The sequence below is a fragment of the Pelodiscus sinensis genome, chromosome 6 (assembly GCF_049634645.1).
Source record: "Pelodiscus sinensis isolate JC-2024 chromosome 6, ASM4963464v1, whole genome shotgun sequence".
NCBI lineage: Eukaryota > Metazoa > Chordata > Testudines > Trionychidae > Pelodiscus > Pelodiscus sinensis.
In genome coordinates this window covers 48,668,455-48,687,927 of record NC_134716.1, presented here as the reverse complement: position 1 = coordinate 48,687,927, position 19,473 = coordinate 48,668,455, and the positions used below count along the sequence as shown (strand labels likewise).

Below are 19,473 nucleotides of genomic sequence, written 5' to 3'. Positions count from 1 at the left end.
ATGACTCAAGGGTGTGTTTTTCCACACCCCTGAGAGGCTAAAGTTTTGCTGATATCAGTGTTAGTGTAGACATGGCTTACTCTTTTAATGTTCCTTTTTCATTACCCCGGTGAAACAAGAAGAGGTTGAAGGTCTGACAAAAGTTAAGACTGTAGGCAAGCACGTCCTCTGAACCTTTGTGAGCTGTTCTTAAAGAGTGAGAAGGGGCCATTCAACTAGAAAATAAATGTGTGATGATTACCGCTATAAAATATTTTCTTATTTTTGAGGATTTTATGATGGGGAGAGAGGACAGCTTTGTTTGTGGAAGAAATACTAATATATTCTTGAAGTTCAGTGAAAGAAATACTAACTGTATCATCAGCTGTACAGTATATGCTTTGTAGCCTGTAGCACAAAATGCCAACTGACTAACAGCAGGAAACACACCCATTAAGGAACCAGAGTACTTTAATCATTGGAGGATTACTTATAGTGTGGCTGGGTGACAGATATGCACCTAAAACCAGCTGTGTAATGATTTAGAAACTATACAATATGGCTAGCCACTGGGAAATTTTATTTTTAATTTCTTAGCAGAGAAACTTCCCTTAATCATACTTCAGAGCAAACAAACTATAAAGCTGCAGTGCTTTAGGGTCTGTTCCACACATTTGTTTCACTGACTATAAAAACAAGGGCTTTGTTTTGTTCATGCGTTTGGGTAAATCTTCCTCTGAACAAGGGACAAAACTCCTCCTTACAAATCGCTTCTCCGTCCCACACTCATCAAGGAGCCAGTCCCCCGCCCCTTGAAAACACACGCCCAGTCAACAAAAATACACTGCCACACCTCCTTGCACTCGCCAAAGGCTCTCCGGCAAACACACACATCACTCCCCTTACACACTGCACGCTGGCTCACTACACACACGTACGCCACAGGCAGCCCGGCAACACACCTCCACCCGCACATCCACCCGCCCCGTACTACCCATGCTCACACTGGCCTTACTCCCCTGCCCACCTTTCTCTTTCATTTCCTACCAAGGCTTCCACGTTTTTCATAGCGCTGCCCCCGCAAGGGCTCCAGTCGCGGGGGAGGTACCCGGGGCTCCCTTTCCCCAGCGCGCGCGTGTGAAGCTCCTAGCGCCCTTCCCCGCTTCTCCCGGGGTAGGAGAAGCAGGCGGCGTGTTTATCTGCGCAGCCCAGTGCAGCCAGCCAGCGGGGCATCTTCCGTCTCTTCTCCGCGGTCCTTCACGCCTGCGCCACAACAACAGCTGTTTACACGCGAGCTCTGTGCAAGCTCCGGGGTCACTACAGTGCTGCTGGCAGAGTCACTAATCAAAAGACGCAAGGAAAGTCTCCACCTTAACTCTGGCCTCTGGCTCGCCGCTGGATAATTACGTAAATGTCAGCAGCCCCCCTCCTCTCTCCCCCAGCTGGTTATGCAATACCCAGCGCACATATCTACAGTACCACACACGGCTCCCATAGGGCGGGGGGAAGTGTTAAGGGAGGAGGAAAGGGGGTTCAATTCAAGTCTGGTCCAGCCCCTGTTACTCCCTTTCTGGAGGCATCTATTGGCTGCACCCGGGGAGCGCTGAGCGCTGATTGGGGCCGGGCCGCTGCCAGTCACAGCAAAGGCTGGCATGAGGACTGTGCGTTGTGAGGAGTGTACAGGACTGACCTACTAACACAGATCCCTCTCCAACGGCGGCGGCGGTGGCAGCCGCAGCGGCACCAGCGGACACATTCGCTCCTTCGCTCGCTGATCTCCAACAGCTGCTCCCCGCGCGCAGGACTGGGGTCAGGGCTTCGCAGCCGCTCACAGCAAGTTCCCTTGTCCCACTCCCCATAGCGCTCGGGAGCAGAACAGAGGCAAACGCTAACGGGTTGCTGGAGGGATACAGCCTTTTTCCTTCTACCAGTGGCGATTATGAAGGTAACGTTGTAGTGGCTTGTAGTCTACTTACTGGATCTGCCTGTGTGCTGCTACCCCCACCTTGTTGTACACACACCTCTCTCTCTCTGTGCCTGTAACTATCTCGCTCGCTCCACATAGCTTGATATAGGCGTGTGTGCTCGCTCTCTCTCTTGTGTGTATATATGGAACTTTTGCTAGCCTGTCGTATTGGGACTCGCCACCTTAAGGTGGCCGCTTTGATTGCAGCGCCCTCTCGACAGCACGTAGACTTGGAGCTGCTGCTGTTTGTTTGCTGCTTTGGATACATTGTTGTTGCATAATATGTCTCCTTGTTTGAGGAAAATTGATGTTTTCATAGAGAAAGCGCCAGGGACGTTTGATCTGAGGCGGATCCATCTCACTCTGGGTGGGGAAAGGGTCTGTGTGGAGCAGTGGGGAAGCAGTAGCTTTAAGAATACTGGTTTTTCCTGCTAACAGAAGGACAATTAAATGAATTATAACACGAGAAGGAATTCAGAAAATGCCTGTTTAAAAAAAATTACATAGTATAGATTTAAAAGGAAACATGCCTCAGACCCTTTTTGTCCTCTGTCTATGTAACAAGCCCGAGGCAAGGTTTGTGGGTCTTGTTCTTCCGAACATTGCATAATCACATTGCACTGTGAAATGCTGGCAAGCATTTGGGTGGGATGTGTGTGCAGTTGCGTGTGCAATACTTTGGTGATTTTGGTGCAGTTAGGAAATTAGATGATTAAATGCACTCGGTTTTGTACATTTCACACGCAAATAGGGAGTTTTTATGCCGATTGCCAGTGACTGTCGGCGAGTTTATATTTTCACATTGCGCTCAGGGGTGTAGCTTTTATACACGGAAAAGAGTACATGTAGCATTCAGTTCTCTCACATATGTATTATATTAGTTTGGTTTTTTTGCTTCCCCCCCTCACTTTGGTGACTGTTTATCAGACACTGTAAGACCGATCATTTAATAGTTCCTGGAAATGTTGCATTATGTAACCACTGAATTTGCTGGCAGTCAGGGTAGGAAGAGGGAGCTAATTAGGCGATTTTATAATCTCGCTACAAAAAGAAACTAGGACAATCTCAGGCTAAAAAATGTCACTGTAACAGATTTTTTAAAAGTGTGTTTAACAAGGAAAGTAGTCTACTGGTAAGTGGGGAGGTAACTTGTGCTTGCTCAATCTGTGTTATACACCCTCGTAATGAAATGTATGTTAATCTATATTTAGCCCTATCACATTTTAGCATTTGTGGCTTCATGTGCTATTTCGGTCTTTTCTCCAGAGCTGGGCAAATAGACGTTTAAGGCCATTTGGCTGAGTTTTTAACCTCATGTTTTGATAAAACTGTATTTTCAGGAAGGCGTTTCTCCTAGAGGCTAAGCATTTTGCTAGGCATTGGCTTTCATGTATCTTTTTTTTTAAAAGAACATTAGAGGGTTTGATACATATTTTAGATCGTGCGAACAGCACTGAAGAATCGAGATAGTCTGTCACCTCCCTTCGTGATCGTTATAAACTCTGACGAAGTAAAAACTCGGGGGAGGGAGTATCCCATTCACATTAAATATTGGTGTTTTTAGAATGGGTTATGAGAAAAGCTGATGTAGGTCAGTATTACGCGTTTTACATGAAACCAGTTTTTTATTATCCTCCGCCAGGGCTGTGGTCACAATAAAGTGCAGACGCAGCTCAGAATGACGGTGATAATTTTCAGTGAGAAAATAAAAACATTTCCCTTGTATGCTAAACAAATAATGGTCCCGATACTGCATTCCGTGCGGAGCCAGAACTGCCACCGGCTTCAATGGCTAATGCCGGGGATGCAAAATCGGGGGGCAGGGTCTTTACATGCGCGGTTTCTTGAGAAGACTGGGCTCCTTTCTTGGATGAATTAAATAAGTGAGCTAATTAAGAAGATCCGACTCTTGCCAGGTTTTGGACCCCCACTTTCCAGTGTTTATTGTTGTGGCACATTATTCCCTGCGGGCCACGTGGAATCAATGTCGTTTGTGCATAGGTAGGCGGGTGTGTGTGTGTGTGTGTGGGGGGGTGATTTCAGGGCTGTGGGTTTAGTCCATTGGGCGGGAGGTGCTGGTGCAAGTCGGAGGGCCTCCTCCTGACTGCCGGAGAGCAGCAGCAGCAGCCCCTTCCCGGGGTGGCTGTCTTACCAGGGGAGGGGGCTGGCAGGGGCCGCATCACTAGGCGTTGGTTCCTGGGACTGGGGAGGCGGATGGCGCTGCTGCTGCGCCGCATTCCTTTGTTCTGGAGCGGGGGGCGGATGGGAGGCAGCCCCGGGGAGGGCGGGAGGAGGCGAGTGCCTGGGGAGGGCGGCCTGGGCTGAGCACTGGCGCGGAGGGAAGCGGAGTAAATAAGGCAGGCTGAAAACACGGGGTGGTTGTGTACCGCCGGGGAGCGAGCGAGAGAACAGGCTCGGCAGTGGGAGGGATGCGTCTCCAGTCACGTAGTGTGTGTACTCGCTGTTCATTAACGCGGAGCCGAAGGGGGGAGGGAGCCTCGCTCCCTCTCTCTGCGTTGAGAATGGAAATATGTTCAGCAATGCCGCCTGCTCCCACGTTCTCCGCTGCGCCAACCAGAGCGCCCTGCTTCGCCAGCCTTTGTGCCTAGGCTTGGCGGGCGCGCTGGCATCGTGGCATCGCCTCCCCGTGTCTTTGAATTTTATAGACAGACAATTGTACTGCTGTGGAAATTAGAGACAAGCACACGATAGAGCAGGACTGTGCCCCCCCCCCCCACGCCCTCACAGCCCTGTGCCTGCTCATAACAATGAGAACTTCACTTGTTCCAAGCACTACACCTAGTAGCTAATTAACTCTTGCAACAACTTGGGCGGCAGGTCTGAAGTGTATTACGATCCACGGAAGTAGAAACTGAGGCACAGCCATGCAGATATTGTCACTGAAATAGATGTCTGCCCTTCTGGGTTTTGTAGGATTCAAAAAAAGGGAGGGGGGGGGCCTGAAGGTTCCCTGGTTTTGTCTTCTGTCTTAAGCCTGGTAGGAACTTTCCCACCTTAACTGAAGTGATGGTGGTACTGAATCCCTCACTCTTTTCAAGCAAATGTCCATTATGCATTGGTCCTGTTAAATAGAGGTTAACAAAACCAGAATTTTAAATAGTTTCCTTTTCTCTCTCAATAGCAGATCTGAAATATGGAAAACAACAGGGCACTTTCTGTTCAATTCACTGGGCACTGGAGGAGATAGTGGCATACTTTGCAATCTTTTGGGATGTCAGAATTTAAATAGCTCTCCAGTTGCCATAGACTCTTCTAGGATGGGGGGGAAAGAAATATTTATGTTTTTAAAAACAAACAAGGCCTTTTTTTAAAGATGCAAAAATGGCACAGGCCCTTTATTTTTCCTTTGCCAGGTCATTTGAAGTAACTAAGTGACAAAAGCCAGGATCAAAGTCAGTTCTTGGATTTCATTCTCTGCTTAATCCAGGAGATCAAGCTACAGTAAAAATTAGCCAGTTGTGACCACTTATCTCCAAATGCACAATAATTTTGTTTGTGATCACATATATTAGGTAAATGCAATCAAAACCAGGTCACCTGTGATCAGACCTCCAAAGCTGAAATAACCCACTCTGATATCTGATACTAGTTATTGTAGTAACCCACTCTGATATTGTGAGACCTTTAATGAATAATTTATTAAAACACACACAATTTCCCATGTCCTTGATAATGTTCATGTTATCTTTCAGTTGTTGATTGCTGAATTTGACCACCCTCCTCCCCAATGCAACAATCTATTCATTTGGAGTTACTGATAAATGTTATGTTCAAAAATTTCTTGTGATTATTACTTATCCTTGCAGCTTGAATGATCAAATGTAAGCTTCAGGGGGTAGCAGAGTTAGTCTGTACAGGATAAACTTAAAAAACAACAAATGGTCTGGTAGCACTTTATAGACTAACAAAACATGTAGATGGTATCATGAGCTTTGGTCAGCACAGCCTACTTCTCCAGATGACTGGAAAAGTGGGCTGTGCCCACGAAAGCTCATGATAACATCTGCATGTTTTGTTAGTCCATAAAGTGCTATCAGACCATATGTTGTTTTTTAGTTTATCAAATTTAAGTATGTTATCTCCATTTATCTGTATGTAAAATCTATTTTGAATTTACATTGCCCACTCGGTAATTTAATAAACACAAAGCCTACAATAAAATAATGCTAAGAGCATATTATTATCTCCTCAGTCAAAACATTGATTTGAATAAGAATTTGACTGAACAGGGATTGCAGGTTTATTCCAAGACATGATTTAAACCAACAAAATTAAGGAACAATGACTAATGCTCCTTCCTGCTATTGGCACTAGCAGAAACTTCTGTAAAAGTTTTTGCATTATAGATATCTTTAGTTGACTTGTAAGTGTGATACCATTTGCAGCGTTATCTGCCTTCACTTTCCATTTTTAGTTATCTTCTATTTTTAACTGGTCTTGTTCTCTAAAGAATTGTTAACTAGCTTTCAAAATATCCAGCTTCCTGGATTTGGTCTCAAAGCTTCATGTTTCTTCTGGAAACATGATTTTCTAAGGAAATGATTAAAAAGGTGTCAAAAAGCTTGCAGCCTTCCCACAAGCAATATGAATGTACACAATCTCTTTACAGCTTAGCTAAACCTACAAAGAAACAATATTTGCCATTCTTTGGCTGAAAATAGTGGACATGCAGATACTGCTTTTGCTGATAATAGCATGAGTGTATAGTCTACAAAATATATTAGTCAGTGTTCTGCTTATTCAAGCACTTATCTTGAAATTTAAAAAAAGATTTCTTTTGCTCATTTTAAGATGACTTACTTTAACAAATGGTTATGCAAACATTTATGCAGTTTGTTTTTCCAGACAGCAACCCTGTTACCATAATTTTGTGAGCTGCAGCTATAACATCACTGTGATGCAATAACTTGAACAATAAAATCCTTTGTTTGAGTCTTACAACACACTGTTAAGCAATGTGTCTGAGTCATGAGCTTAATAGATTCTTCCAGGTGACCTTGCCATGATAATTACAGCCAGTTATGAGCTATAAATGTGCTTAGGATATGTAATAAAAAAGATGCAAATGTATGGCCAAATCCTGTGGTCCCTTCCCAGGCAAAATGTCAATTGATTTCAATGTTTAAAACCTATTTAGTGGAACATTTTCACTGAAATATTTATACTTTTAACTAGTAGTGGTGGGGTGAGCTTGACTGTCAAAAATAAGAACTTGAAGAATGAAGACTTATTGAATTTGATTCAAAATGCGATAGAAAGAATGTCATTCAAAGCTTCTTGTTCTTCTATGTTTCTTTGCTGGTTGTCCAAATTAGCATAATATAGGAATACTGAAATTTTTTGTGAATTCTGGGCTTGGATATGACATAAGAAACTTTCTTTTTGGATGGAAATAAATACCTCCTCCCCCCATCCCCCTTTTTAACACAATAGTTAGTTTTTTCTATGGTGGATATATAGAGAGTATAAAAACAGTGACATTGAGCTGTCTATAGGATAATTATATTATTTGATTATGGAGTAAAATACTGTTATAATAAATCTAAGATCACATTTGTATTTTATAAAACATATTTAGATTCTTCTGTTTTGTGTTTATTGATAATATTTAATATGTATTGTCAAGGAAGCTCCTATTTATCAGAGCATAGGTTCTTTATTGTTTTAACAAGTCTAGGAAGGAGTTTTCACATCCCCATGGTAGTAAATAGAAGATTAAATGGAATGTCTTTTTAAAGCTTTAAAAAACACTGCTTGTCATTCTGTGCTGGAATATTTTCTATTCCCTTGTGTGTATCCTGTTTTAGTTACCATATCTTTCAAGGTTATCATACAGTTTTGACTCAAATTTCTGTTCTTTTGCTGAGTTTATTGATAAGGGGTTTCTGAGAGAATGATCAAACTAGGGATGTCAATGTGTAGACAACTACATGATTAACCAATAAGCCTAGGCTTATCAGTTAATCTTGTCAACTACATGCATTTCCAACCACCCTTCCTTGCTACCTCTTTATCCTGCACAGGCAACATGGGTTGTGGGGGGGAAGGGGGAGCCGGTGCTAGAGGGAGCCATCTTAAAAGCTCGTTCCCCCTAACACCAACTCTGCGGTGCTGCCTGCTCCCTGCCCTCTATGTGCTGCTGCCTCTGGTAGAGGTAGGATGGCAGGGGAAGCTGCCGCAAAGCAGCCTCTATGTATGGCAACTCTGGGCCCTCCTCAGACAGATGCTGCTTAGGGGCAGTAGCCTCTGTCCGCGGGAGGTCTGAGCTCCCTGCAGACAGAGGCTGCTCTGCATCCAATGGAGACTGCTCTGCACCCTAACACAGAGGCAGCAGTGTGGTATGACAGGCAGCCTGTCTGCACGGGGAGCTGGTTTTTAAACTGGTGCCCATTGTGGACTGGCTCCGCCTGCCACCCGGTGCTGCTGCCTCTGTATCAGGATGCAGAGCAACCTCCGTATGATGTGGAACAGTTTGGGGCTGTTGCCACGAAACAGCCTGTCCGCAGCAGGCCTAGGTTCATTGCACACAAAGGCTGCTATGTGGGATGCGGAGCAGCCTTTGTCCATGGGGAGTTTGGGACCCTCCCATGGATAGGAACTGCTGGTGTGGCAGTGGGCTCCCTGGGAGTGGGTTTGGGACCACACTGGCTGCCAACCCTGCTCCCAGGGATTGTTGAATAGTATCCACTAGGATTTTCATGCGGTTACATGACTATTCAGTTATATGATTTCTAACATGCCTAGATCAAACTCAACCTCCCATTCCGTTTGCATCACAAGGAGTTCAATATAGGCCCCAGTCCTGCAACAGGTTCTATGTCAAGGACCCACCTCCATATATGTATGGAATCCAAACAAAGTCTATGGCTCTGCATGAACACAGTTATCCAGGCTCTTGGATCATCTTGCAGGATTGGGGCCTACATATGTTTCTGTTTCATTTGCAATGTGTGTTAGAAATTATTATAATTGTCTATAAAATATTATCTATTACAATTATGATATTTCACATTTCTTGTGTCAGAAGTATAGGGCTAACTCCTTATCTGGTGTCACTACTATAGTACCACTGCCTTCAATAGAAAAACACTAGTTTATGGAAAGAATATTTGGCTCATATTTTGAATTGATGAAAATACAGTACAATTAATACAGAAGAATGTTATTTGTTTTATGTACAATTGAAACAATATTCCATGATTATTTTTGTCTTATCACCTTTGATTGAAGAGAAGATAATAAAACAAAAGAATATTTCCAGTGTTCAAAGTTAGCTGGGCTGTGATTATGTCACTGAAGCCTTAAATATGAAAATAGTATAATCTAAAATGTTTACTATGAAACAGCTAATGACCTAAGGATACTCTTACTCTTGTATTTTCCAGTTTACTCCAGCAGGCACAGCGGGGGATGGGTGCGTGTCCCCCATCTGAGGCAGGTCCGGGTTTCATTTGATAAAAAATTAATTGAGTTAAGGACCTGCGCAATGCTGCGTAAATCTTCTAGTGTTCTATAATGCTCTTTACCACTGTGGTAACTGCATGGGTCCACTGATCCACAAACCTGCATTGGTGCTGACATTCTGGATCCAGTCAAGCCAGTGGCAAAACTCCCACTGGTCCTGAGTGGGACCAGATCGAAAATAAATGAGATTATTTAGAATACCTTTAGTAGGGTTTGGCTCAGACCACAGAGGCCAGATTCTTAGCTGGGGTAAAGTGTTTTGAAGATAGAAAGTACTACGTATAATCAATTTTTTGGAAGTTTTTAGTGCAAAATGGTTATTGGGTTAAATGCCTGTAAATGCCAGTGTTTCTGGTTTGTGAGAGGATGTTAAATAATTAAGGTGTCCTGTGACAGGATGCTATGTGATATGTGATAGCATATCTAACGACAACTATGCAAAACATTGAAAATAGTAGTTTGCAAACTAAATACATACACTTAAATTTAGTCTGCCTGCTAGGCTGGTTGTTTTAGCAAATTGTTTATCTTAAACTTGACAGTGTTTATTTAACTAAGTGCTGAGAAGTCACAGTGACAGAATACAAGGTTCTCACTTTAGAAATATTAGAAATGAATATTTTGCAGTTGCCTTGCTCTTGGGGAGGAATCTTGAGATTTGTAGACATTTTGGCTTTAGAAAATTGTAGTGTGATTCAGAACAAGGCTAGAGACTGTATTTCATTTAGTCTAGTGCAATCATCACCAGAATATTAGGGGGATAGTATTACCAAAACTGCCAGCATGAGGCAGTTTTTCCCAGTCATCCAATTTAAGAGTCCTCCCACCCCCCAAAAAAATTATGGAATGGCAGCTGGGCCAAGATTGAGTGAGAGGAATTTGACGGGGAATAGTTTTGGGGCCTGCCACCAATAGCTTGGAGGGTGATTTGCCCATCCCAGCAGGGCCCACATCCTGTCTCTGCTGCTGGTAGCATCACACTGGGCCTAAGCCACCCACCCGGCCAAGATCCCTAAGATTTTGCTACAATTCCTCTCTGTGGCCCTGAATATCACCTATATTAAAACAACACTGTACAGCAATGTACAAAACATTTTGAAGAATTTAATCATAGATATAATGCAAATTATTTTTTGATAAATATCAAAATATTCTTTGCTAAGGAACATACATCTTGTGTAATAAAACAATACGGGTCATATTATGGTTTTGGAAACAACATATGTATGTGAGAACCACGGGTGTATTTTCCAACACCAAATTGATCTATGTGATTGTATTAGAAGGAACAAAGGGAGTCAAAATTTTGACCCAGTCCTGTAACTCTCTTGCTCCCATGAGTATATTATATGAACATGCATGTGAGTAAAGCTGCGTGATCAGGGCTTTTTTTATAGTATCTTGAGACTATTTGAGTGCTTCAATATTTTAAAATCCATGGGATAAATGAATATCGCATGGCTTCTGTGTACATCGTTTCTTGTTTCATTAGCATGAATTTTAGAGAACAGTCATACCAGCTCTTGAATCTGTTGGTTGGACTGTGCTCCTATTGAAGTCAGTGGTAAAATTGCAATGGAGCAGGATTGGGTCTGTAATTAAGTTAATAAGGTTGAGTGCTATTACATTGTTGTATTGGCACTCAATGCCATTAACGTCAACCAACCCTATAAATAATTAAATAAATAAAAACCTTCAGCAGTGACTAATGTACAGCAGCATTAAATGTTGGTTTTAGAATATTTTATGAGGGAGTGATAAAGTAATTGCAAAATTAATCATAAGGGAAAATACTGGAATTTGAAATGTAGTCAGAGGAATCATTACAGTTCATTAGTTTATGTGTAAATACTCATGTTTTCCAGTAGAATTATAAAATCCAATTGAAGTGAAATGGTTGTTTTTATTGAAGGCATTTTGCCATTATGATCAGATGGAATTTAATTTGTTTACAGATTTTGTATTGGGCTGATCCACAAGGACTAACAGACAAGGGAGGTTAGTTCTCTGTATAACTGCAGTTTTTATTAAAACGATACTAATGATCAAGGAAGACACTGATAAAACAAATCACTTGTTGGTGTTTTAATGATTTACCAAAAGCATAGTGTTAGAGCTTTTGACATAGGTGGCAATTATATAAAATTGATCTAAAAATCTGGGGCCAAATTTAGGTTTTGTGCACTTCTCACACATGAATAGAGAAAAGAAGCACATATTGTACATGAATCCATGCTAATATAAATATGTTCATAACAGTTGTTTTGAATTAGATTAGCCATGGATTCATGTACAATCCCTCTCTCATTTAATTTATTCATGCCAAGGGCAGCAATAATATGCACAAGATGGAGCTTGGCCAAAATGGGAGGTATGTTATGTTTGCCTCCTTGGAATGCCCCAATCTGCAGAAGTCATGTGGAGCATGAACTCTACAGTAACCATCCTGGCTGAATATTTTTTGCTTAAGTGCAACCTGAGGCCTGAATATTGCCCTCCGAAACTACATATGAAATTGAAAACACTGCAGTCGCAGTAACTTAGAGATGCTGGTTGTGAACAAATGAATTCTGAGTATTCAGATGAGTTTGTAACAATTCTGATCCTACCAATTATCTCTATTTTATTACTATTAATATTATTTTATTTCTATTGTTTCTAATTATATGTATTATGGTAGCGCTCTAAAGCTTCATTCAGGATGGACTACGGTCTCATACTGAATGCTGTACAAAAACATAGGGTATGTCTAAACTACCTTTTTTTTCGAAAGAGGATATGCAAATTCCACGGGAGTTTGCATATCTTCTTCCGATCACTTTTTTGAAAGCGAGTTTTTCGAAAGTGAAAGTAGTCTGGATGTGGTTTTTTCGGGGGAAAAAACCCTTTTTCAAAAAAAACCGCTCTTCCTTAAAAAAAGGAAGTTTACATGGTTTTTTGAAAAAGGGTTTTTTTTTTCTGGGAAAAAAAAGTGCCCAGACTACTTTCACTTTCAAAAGACTCACTTTAGAAAAAGTGATTTGCATATTCTCTTTCGAAAAAAACCATAGTTTAGACGTACCCATAAAGACATGGTCCTTGCCTTTGAAACGCAATCTAACTGAAAGACAAAACACCATGCTCCCACAATAGGAAATATAAGGGAGGGAAGATGAGAATAATAGTAAGTAATAAGATCATGTTTTTACTTAAGATGGCTTTATCTATAGCCTGATGGTTTCAAATAATGTACAAATAACTAATTATTGATAAATTCCTACTCTTCCGTATTTCAGTGGTTAATAACTTTAAGTAGACTTTGAAGTTCCAGCCTGTATCACACAGCACATAAATGTATAGAATACAGGCTTATATGTATATAAGTATCTCCTTCTCTAGGGGTGTCTGTGTCTGATATCTGCTTTTGATTTCAGTTATCTACTACATTTTATATTTTCCTCAATTTTTTTGAATCATTCATGTCTGATCCAACTCCCACAGAAGGTCCATTTGCTTCAGAAAGAATTGGACAGTGTCTTAAAAAATAAATACATAACTTCTGATAACAATATGTTTTTATTCATACTCAGGGAGGGGCCAACAGCCTTGCTGGGCCCCTGGGCAAGGTGTGGGGGCCCTAGCTCCGTGCTCTCGGAAGAAGCAGGGTCTTGGGCAGGGTCTAGAGACAACCAGCCCTCAGCGCCGCTCGGAGAGCGCTGTGCTCCCACGCTCTAGCACTGCCCAGAGCACACTGCGCGGTGCTCCAGTGGTGGCCAGGAGTCTCGGGCCCACTGCCCCCTCTTCCGCCTTGCACCCCCAGCAAGCCTTCTGATTAGGGATGTAGTAGTGTAATCAATTAGCTGATTGACCGATAAGCAAAAGCTTATAGGTTAATGCCATAGGCTACATGCATTTCCCTCCACCCCCCTGCCAGTAAATTTTTTTGGCAGGCTGGACAGCAACCTGGCTCAGTCCTGGCTTGTGATGGATCCGGGACATATCCCTGCTGCAGCTCTGCATTTAAAGTGTATTAGGAATTGGGCGGGCAGGCAGGCAGGCAGCTTGGCTCAGTTCCTGCACCCTAGACAGGGGCCTCTGCCATGCTGCACAACTGCCTCTTTTTCAGATGCAGCAGCACAGGGTGACAGGCAGCCAGTCTGCAAGGGGAGCTGGTTTTTAAACCGGCTTTCCTGGTGGACCAGCTCTTGCCTGGCACCCTGTACTGCTGTTTCTGATACAGAGTCAGCAGTGCAGAGTGACAAGGGGCTTCTTGGGAATAAGGTGGAAGTGGACTGACTGCTGGGCCTGCCCCCGGGGACTATAGTCGACTAACCAATAAGAATTCATGGGGTTATTTGACTATTCAGTTAACCGATGTTTAACATCCCTGCTTCTGATACTTGATAGAAAAGGTGTACGATTTCACATTGTGTACTTTAGGAAGAGGATACATTTCCTTACAGGAAAGCCAAATGTTATTTAATTACTTGAATACATATAATGATTGCCAGGGTACATAATGTACGAAGATAGTTACTGGTCAATATTTTTTTGATCCAGTAATATCAATGCTACAGAATAATGTAAGTGTAACATGTGAATTTTATTTTACATGACATTAAAGTCAATGGATGAAAATTCTGGAAATGACTTCAATTTGCAATTGACGAGATTGATTGTGTTTTTTGTTGCTGTAACACAACATTATGTGAGGAGTTTAAGCATTTTACAGAATTGCATGTATTCTGTCTCATTTAAAGAAAATGCACATTAAAATCTATATGTTCAACAATGAATTTTTAAATAGTATTATAATGCATTCCGTTAAACCAGTACTAAAATATAGCGTTGTAAGAAGCAGAATGACTGTAATGATATACTTCAGCAAAACAAACAGTGGATTTTATATGAAGTGTGGCCTTGTGGTAGAGATTTTCTTTCTTTAAAGGCCTGATGAAAAGCATGTCTAACTTAATGGAATGACTCCCATTTACTTCACCATGGGCTGTAGATCAGGCTAAATGTGTAGTTGTTTGTATATTAGTTACATTTCTCCTTTGTGAGTACTGCTGTTGCTGTAAATACTTAATGTTGTCTGTGAAGTGCTTAGCTCTTGACTTCATTTTCCATTAAGGTTGAATTATCAATGACAAATAGTTATAAGACAGTAATTAACCATGGATTTTAGGAAAGTCTGCTTAGTTGTTCTTCTAAATGTGTTAATTTTTCATGACAGAGAAGTTGGCATGGTTTGATGGAACAGAACTCAGCTTCAAACCCAGGTCTTTATGATCTTTGATTAATTGTTATTACATCACTCACTCCACTTTGCCTTCTGGAAAAGACAAGAAAAACTGGCAGAATACAATTCATTTATTCTTTGTAACTTTCCCAGCTGATAAAGTTAAAATTAGTTTCATTAGTCATGGTAAAAACACACCCAATAAATAGTGACATTAAGCTAAAGTCACTGATTTCTTTCTTTTATATAGGCAGTATACAGAGTCATTTCTATGTGGATAGTCAGTTGTGTAAAAGCAGCTGTCCCTGATAAAACAAATTTAGCAGGACATGACTAACTATGGAAAATTTGGAGTGGGGAAACCATGTCTAGGACAAAAAAGAAATTTTGTTATGAGAACAAAATATTTTTGTATTGATATGAATGAAATGCCAGCTTAAATGCTAAGTCAAATTTTAATGACAAAATGTCCAGAGATAAAGGTTAAGCTATTTTTCTGTAGTTGATAGTACCATTTCAAATTTAAACTTCTAATTGCAGCAGTCATGCATCTTTAAATGTTACTAAATTACATTGTGGTATAACAAAAACATTTTTTAAATGAGAACAATGTTAGTAAATGTTGTTATCCAATTGTAATTTTACAATTTACTCAATAGTTGTTTTAGGGATAAGAGATCAATTGTATTCAATATAAGTTTTTCTTTATTAGTGATTTTTAAAAAAAGAATGACATATTTGTCAGAATTATATAATTTATGCTTAAACTCAAATTATATTGATGTGGCCAGAGAAAAAGGGTTCTTAAAAGTCATGTGATCTCTACACTAAATGTAAAAAATATGTTTTAAAAGTTAATTATTTTAATGTAATGTTAATGTCCTGCTGAAATGTGTTATATCATTTTTAAGGCAATGAAAAAAGCGTTCTAACTTCTTTAAATCAGTCTGGGTTATTTTTAAATTTGTAATGGACCCAAATCTGTAACATTTCTTAATCACACACTACAGTTGCTTTGCAAGAGATGTATTTCTTTGGAGGGATAAGATACTTTCCAGTGCTGCTAATCAACATGTCTAGTCATCTGTTAGTGTAGAAGCTTAAGTTAGTCGGCATTGTAATGGAAAGTTCTATGACAATATTATTGTCAAATCAAAAACAATTGTTATTTTTGTTGCTTTTCTTTGGATCATATTATACTTGTTTTGAAAACGGGAATCATCGTCTTTAATTTTTTTTAATTACATAGGGGAAGGAGAAGCTGCTAGCTAGTTACATAAAGTGAACTGGATCATTTAAAGTGTTGAGCATATTTGGTATTTTAGTGGGTTTAATGAATCAGTCATTATTCTAAAGTATGTATTTTGAAAGTAACATTTTGAAGCAAAAATCAGCAATAAGAAAATAATAATTGGTGCTTTTTATTTATTACAGGTTACTTAGAAAGTTCCCATTGCACCTCTCAGGAAGTAAATTGGATCTGAACATTCTTCTGTTTGATAATATGAAACAAAAGGAATAATGCATATGGATTTAAAATTACTGTATTTATTAGGTTGTTATGGTTTGAGAAGCACTGGGAAAATAACTCACTCTGTTACTCATCATAGATCTACTAAAAATTATTTCTGATGCAGCTGAGAAAAATGCAGACCATTAAAAAGGAACAGGCACCCGTTGATACAAGTAGCAATGTGGAGAAAATCATGGTACTTAATTCCACTTTAACAGAAGTGTCTGAAGACTTGACTACAAATGAAGACATAATACTTAATGAAGGAAATAGTGGAAAAAACAAATCTTCATCCTGTCGTAGAAAGCGGGAATTCATTCCAGATGAAAAGAAAGATGCTATGTATTGGGAAAAAAGACGAAAAAATAATGAAGCTGCCAAAAGGTCTCGTGAAAAACGACGACTGAATGACCTTGTCTTAGAGAACAAACTAATTGCATTAGGAGAAGAGAATGCCACCTTAAAGGCTGAGCTGCTTTCATTGAAACTAAAGTTTGGTTTAATTAGCTCTGCAGCATATGCCCAAGAGATACAGAAGCTCAGTAATTCAACAGCTATGTATTTCCAGGACTATCAAACTTCCAAATCAAATATTAATTCATTTGTGGATGAACATGAACCATCTGTGGTGGGCAGTAGTTGTATTTCTGTCATCAAACACTCTCCACAAAGCTCTTTGTCTGATGTGTCTGAAGTATCCTCAGTAGAGCGTACTCAAGCAAGTCCTATACAGAACAATTGCAGAAGTCCAGAAAATAAATTTCAAGTTATAAAGCAGGAGCCTATGGAATTGGAGAACTTTGCAAGAGAGTCAAGAGATGACAGAGGCTCCTATCCAGCATCCATATTTCCAAACTACATGGTAAGAAACTTTAATGGGTACTCACATTCCCCTCCTCTGCTACAAGTGAATAGGTCATCCAGCAATTCTCCAAGAACTTCAGAAACTGATGATGTCGTTGTAGGAAAATCATCCGATGGAGAAGATGAACAGCAGGTCCCTAAAGGTCCAATTCATTCCCCAGTTGAACTTAAAAATGTTCACGCAACAGTGAAAGTTCCAGAGGTGAACTCTTCTGCACTGCCTCATAAGCTTCGAATTAAGGCCAAAGCCATGCAAATCAAAGTGGAAGCGATGGAAAATGACTATGATGCCACACAGAAACTGTCATCACCAATTGACATGACATCTAAAAGACATTTTGAGCTTGAAAAGCACAATGCGCAAAATTTGGAGCATTCTTCTCACACTCCTTTCTCTGTTCAAGTGACTAATATCCAAGACTGGTCTCTCAAACCAGAACACTGGCACCCAAAGGAACTCAATGTACAAATTCAGAGTGGTTGCAAAACTGGAGTTATTGAAATTAAAGACAATGTCTATAAAGTATCTGAGTCAGAGAACTTGTATTTGAAGCAGGGCATAGCAAACTTATCTGCAGAGGTTGCTTCGCTTAAAAGACTTATAAGTACACAACAAATCTCTGCTTCAGACTCTGGTTAAATTACTACTGAATAACGCTTATTGTTTTAAAGGCTGTCATTTGCAGTAGATCGATACGTTTTGTGTTACGTTGAATTTTCACTGGACTTGTGATGTCATTTCACTGTAATGTTCACATAATGTCTGATTGATGGTGTCTTTTTGTGCACAAATTATTATGAAGACTAGGTTGTGTTATGATCACTATGCCTTGTGTATAGACAAGTAGCCTGTATGAGGGCTGTATATAGTGAATCTTTTTTTTTCTTGTTGTTGTTCTATTATAAAGTGTGCAAGTTACCAGTTACAATAAAATATTGGTGACAAACACAGAACATCTACTCTAAATCAATTGATTGTGATAAACATGTAAATATTCTGTTAATGATCAAATAAGAAGTCTTCCAAAACATATTTTAATTTACTTCAGTCAGGTTTACAGCCTAACTAAACCAAATTGAAATGTATATACATGCATGGAAAAAATCCTAGGTCTTTCTTTTTTTTTTCTTAAGGCTCTTTTATAAGGTGAACCGAAATTGGCATCAAGTACTAAAAAGTTAAAGATTGAACTTTCTTCCGTTATTTATTACAGTAGATATACCAAAATAATATCAAAAACATTTTTCTATTACTGTCCCAAATGTAATTGTTTCTGTCTCAATGTGTACTAAAAAGCCAGATATTGAGACATTTATTTTGAATAGCTTGAATCTCCATATGAAATTAAGGTTATGGATCTTTGTAATTTGCAGAACCATGAAACTGGCATAATAGGTAAATCCTTCTGCAGTCCTTCTGCCCTTAATCAATGTTCCAGGCCTGAAATACAGTGGATTTGCATAATTTCTACTGGGTCGGTGTGGGGTAGGCTATCTACAAACAGACCATACAAAAGGATTCTGCATCTCCTGGATGTAGTAGTTCTATCCATAGCAGTATGGTGGAGAATTATGGCTTTGGTTAGTGACATTCATAGGTGAAAAACCCTTACAAAGCAGACTAGGGTATCACCAGTGGAATTGCTGGGTCCCAGCTGACACTTGGGTTCACATTTCAAGGCCAAATACAGTCAAAAGAATGAAATAAGGTTTATAAGAGATTCCCAGAAATGGTTAGCTCTAGATCTGGATGGAAATGGGTGAGGTGGAGTTCTAGAACAATTTTTTGATTGTTTGTTTAAAAATTGTCGGTTGAAATTTTCTGACCAGCTTTAGTGAGATGACAACAAATGCCCCTGTTTGCTGCATAAAGGGTGCGTCTAGACTGGCAAAAACTTGCCAGCTGTCTACACAGGCCGCTTTAATTTGCGCAAGAGCACTGACTTTGTAATGTACAAAATCAGTGCTTCTTGCACAAATACTTTCACGCTCCCGCTTGGGAAAAAGCCCTCTTGCACAAGAACACTTGTGCAAGAGGGCCAGTGTAGACAGGGAAGAATTGTTTTGCACAAAAAAGCCCCGATGGTTAAAATGGCGATTGGGGCTTTCTTGCGCAAAATCTCGTCTAGACTGGCCACGGATGCTTTTGCGCAAAAGCACTTTTTGCGCAAAAGCATCTGTGCCAATCTAAACACGCTTTTGCAGAAATACTTTTAATGGAAAAAGTTAAAAGTATTGCCGCAAAATCATGCCAGTCTAGACACAGCCCAAGAGTCTGGGTGAAATAAAGACAAAATACAGAGACTCAAACCTTGATCTTTGCATAGGCGCAACAAGTATTTCATGCTGTTTGGCTGGGCTAGAGGCAGTACTTTTTCTGCCATTAGGGTATGAAGACTTCATGCTAAATCATACTATCATTTTGGCTAGACAGAGTCTCACATT

At 40.2% G+C, this 19,473-nt stretch overlaps 1 protein-coding gene across 1 annotated transcript; it reads left to right on the top strand.

The window, feature by feature from the left end:
- Window positions 1-1,662: 1,662 nt before the first annotated feature.
- Window positions 1,663-17,982, top strand: NFIL3 (nuclear factor, interleukin 3 regulated). Its single transcript, XM_006131880.4, has 2 exons — window positions 1,663-1,924; window positions 16,086-17,982. The coding sequence occupies exon 2, from the start codon at window positions 16,283-16,285 to the stop codon at window positions 17,666-17,668; it is 1,386 nt and encodes a 461-aa protein (XP_006131942.1). The 5' UTR covers window positions 1,663-1,924; window positions 16,086-16,282; the 3' UTR covers window positions 17,669-17,982.
- Window positions 17,983-19,473: the final 1,491 nt, after the last annotated feature.

Excerpts from the sequence above, each read along its gene's own strand:
- NFIL3 (XM_006131880.4), top strand. The coding sequence starts at position 16,283 with ATGCAGCTGAGAAAAATGCAGACCATTAAAAAGGAACAGGCACCCGTT.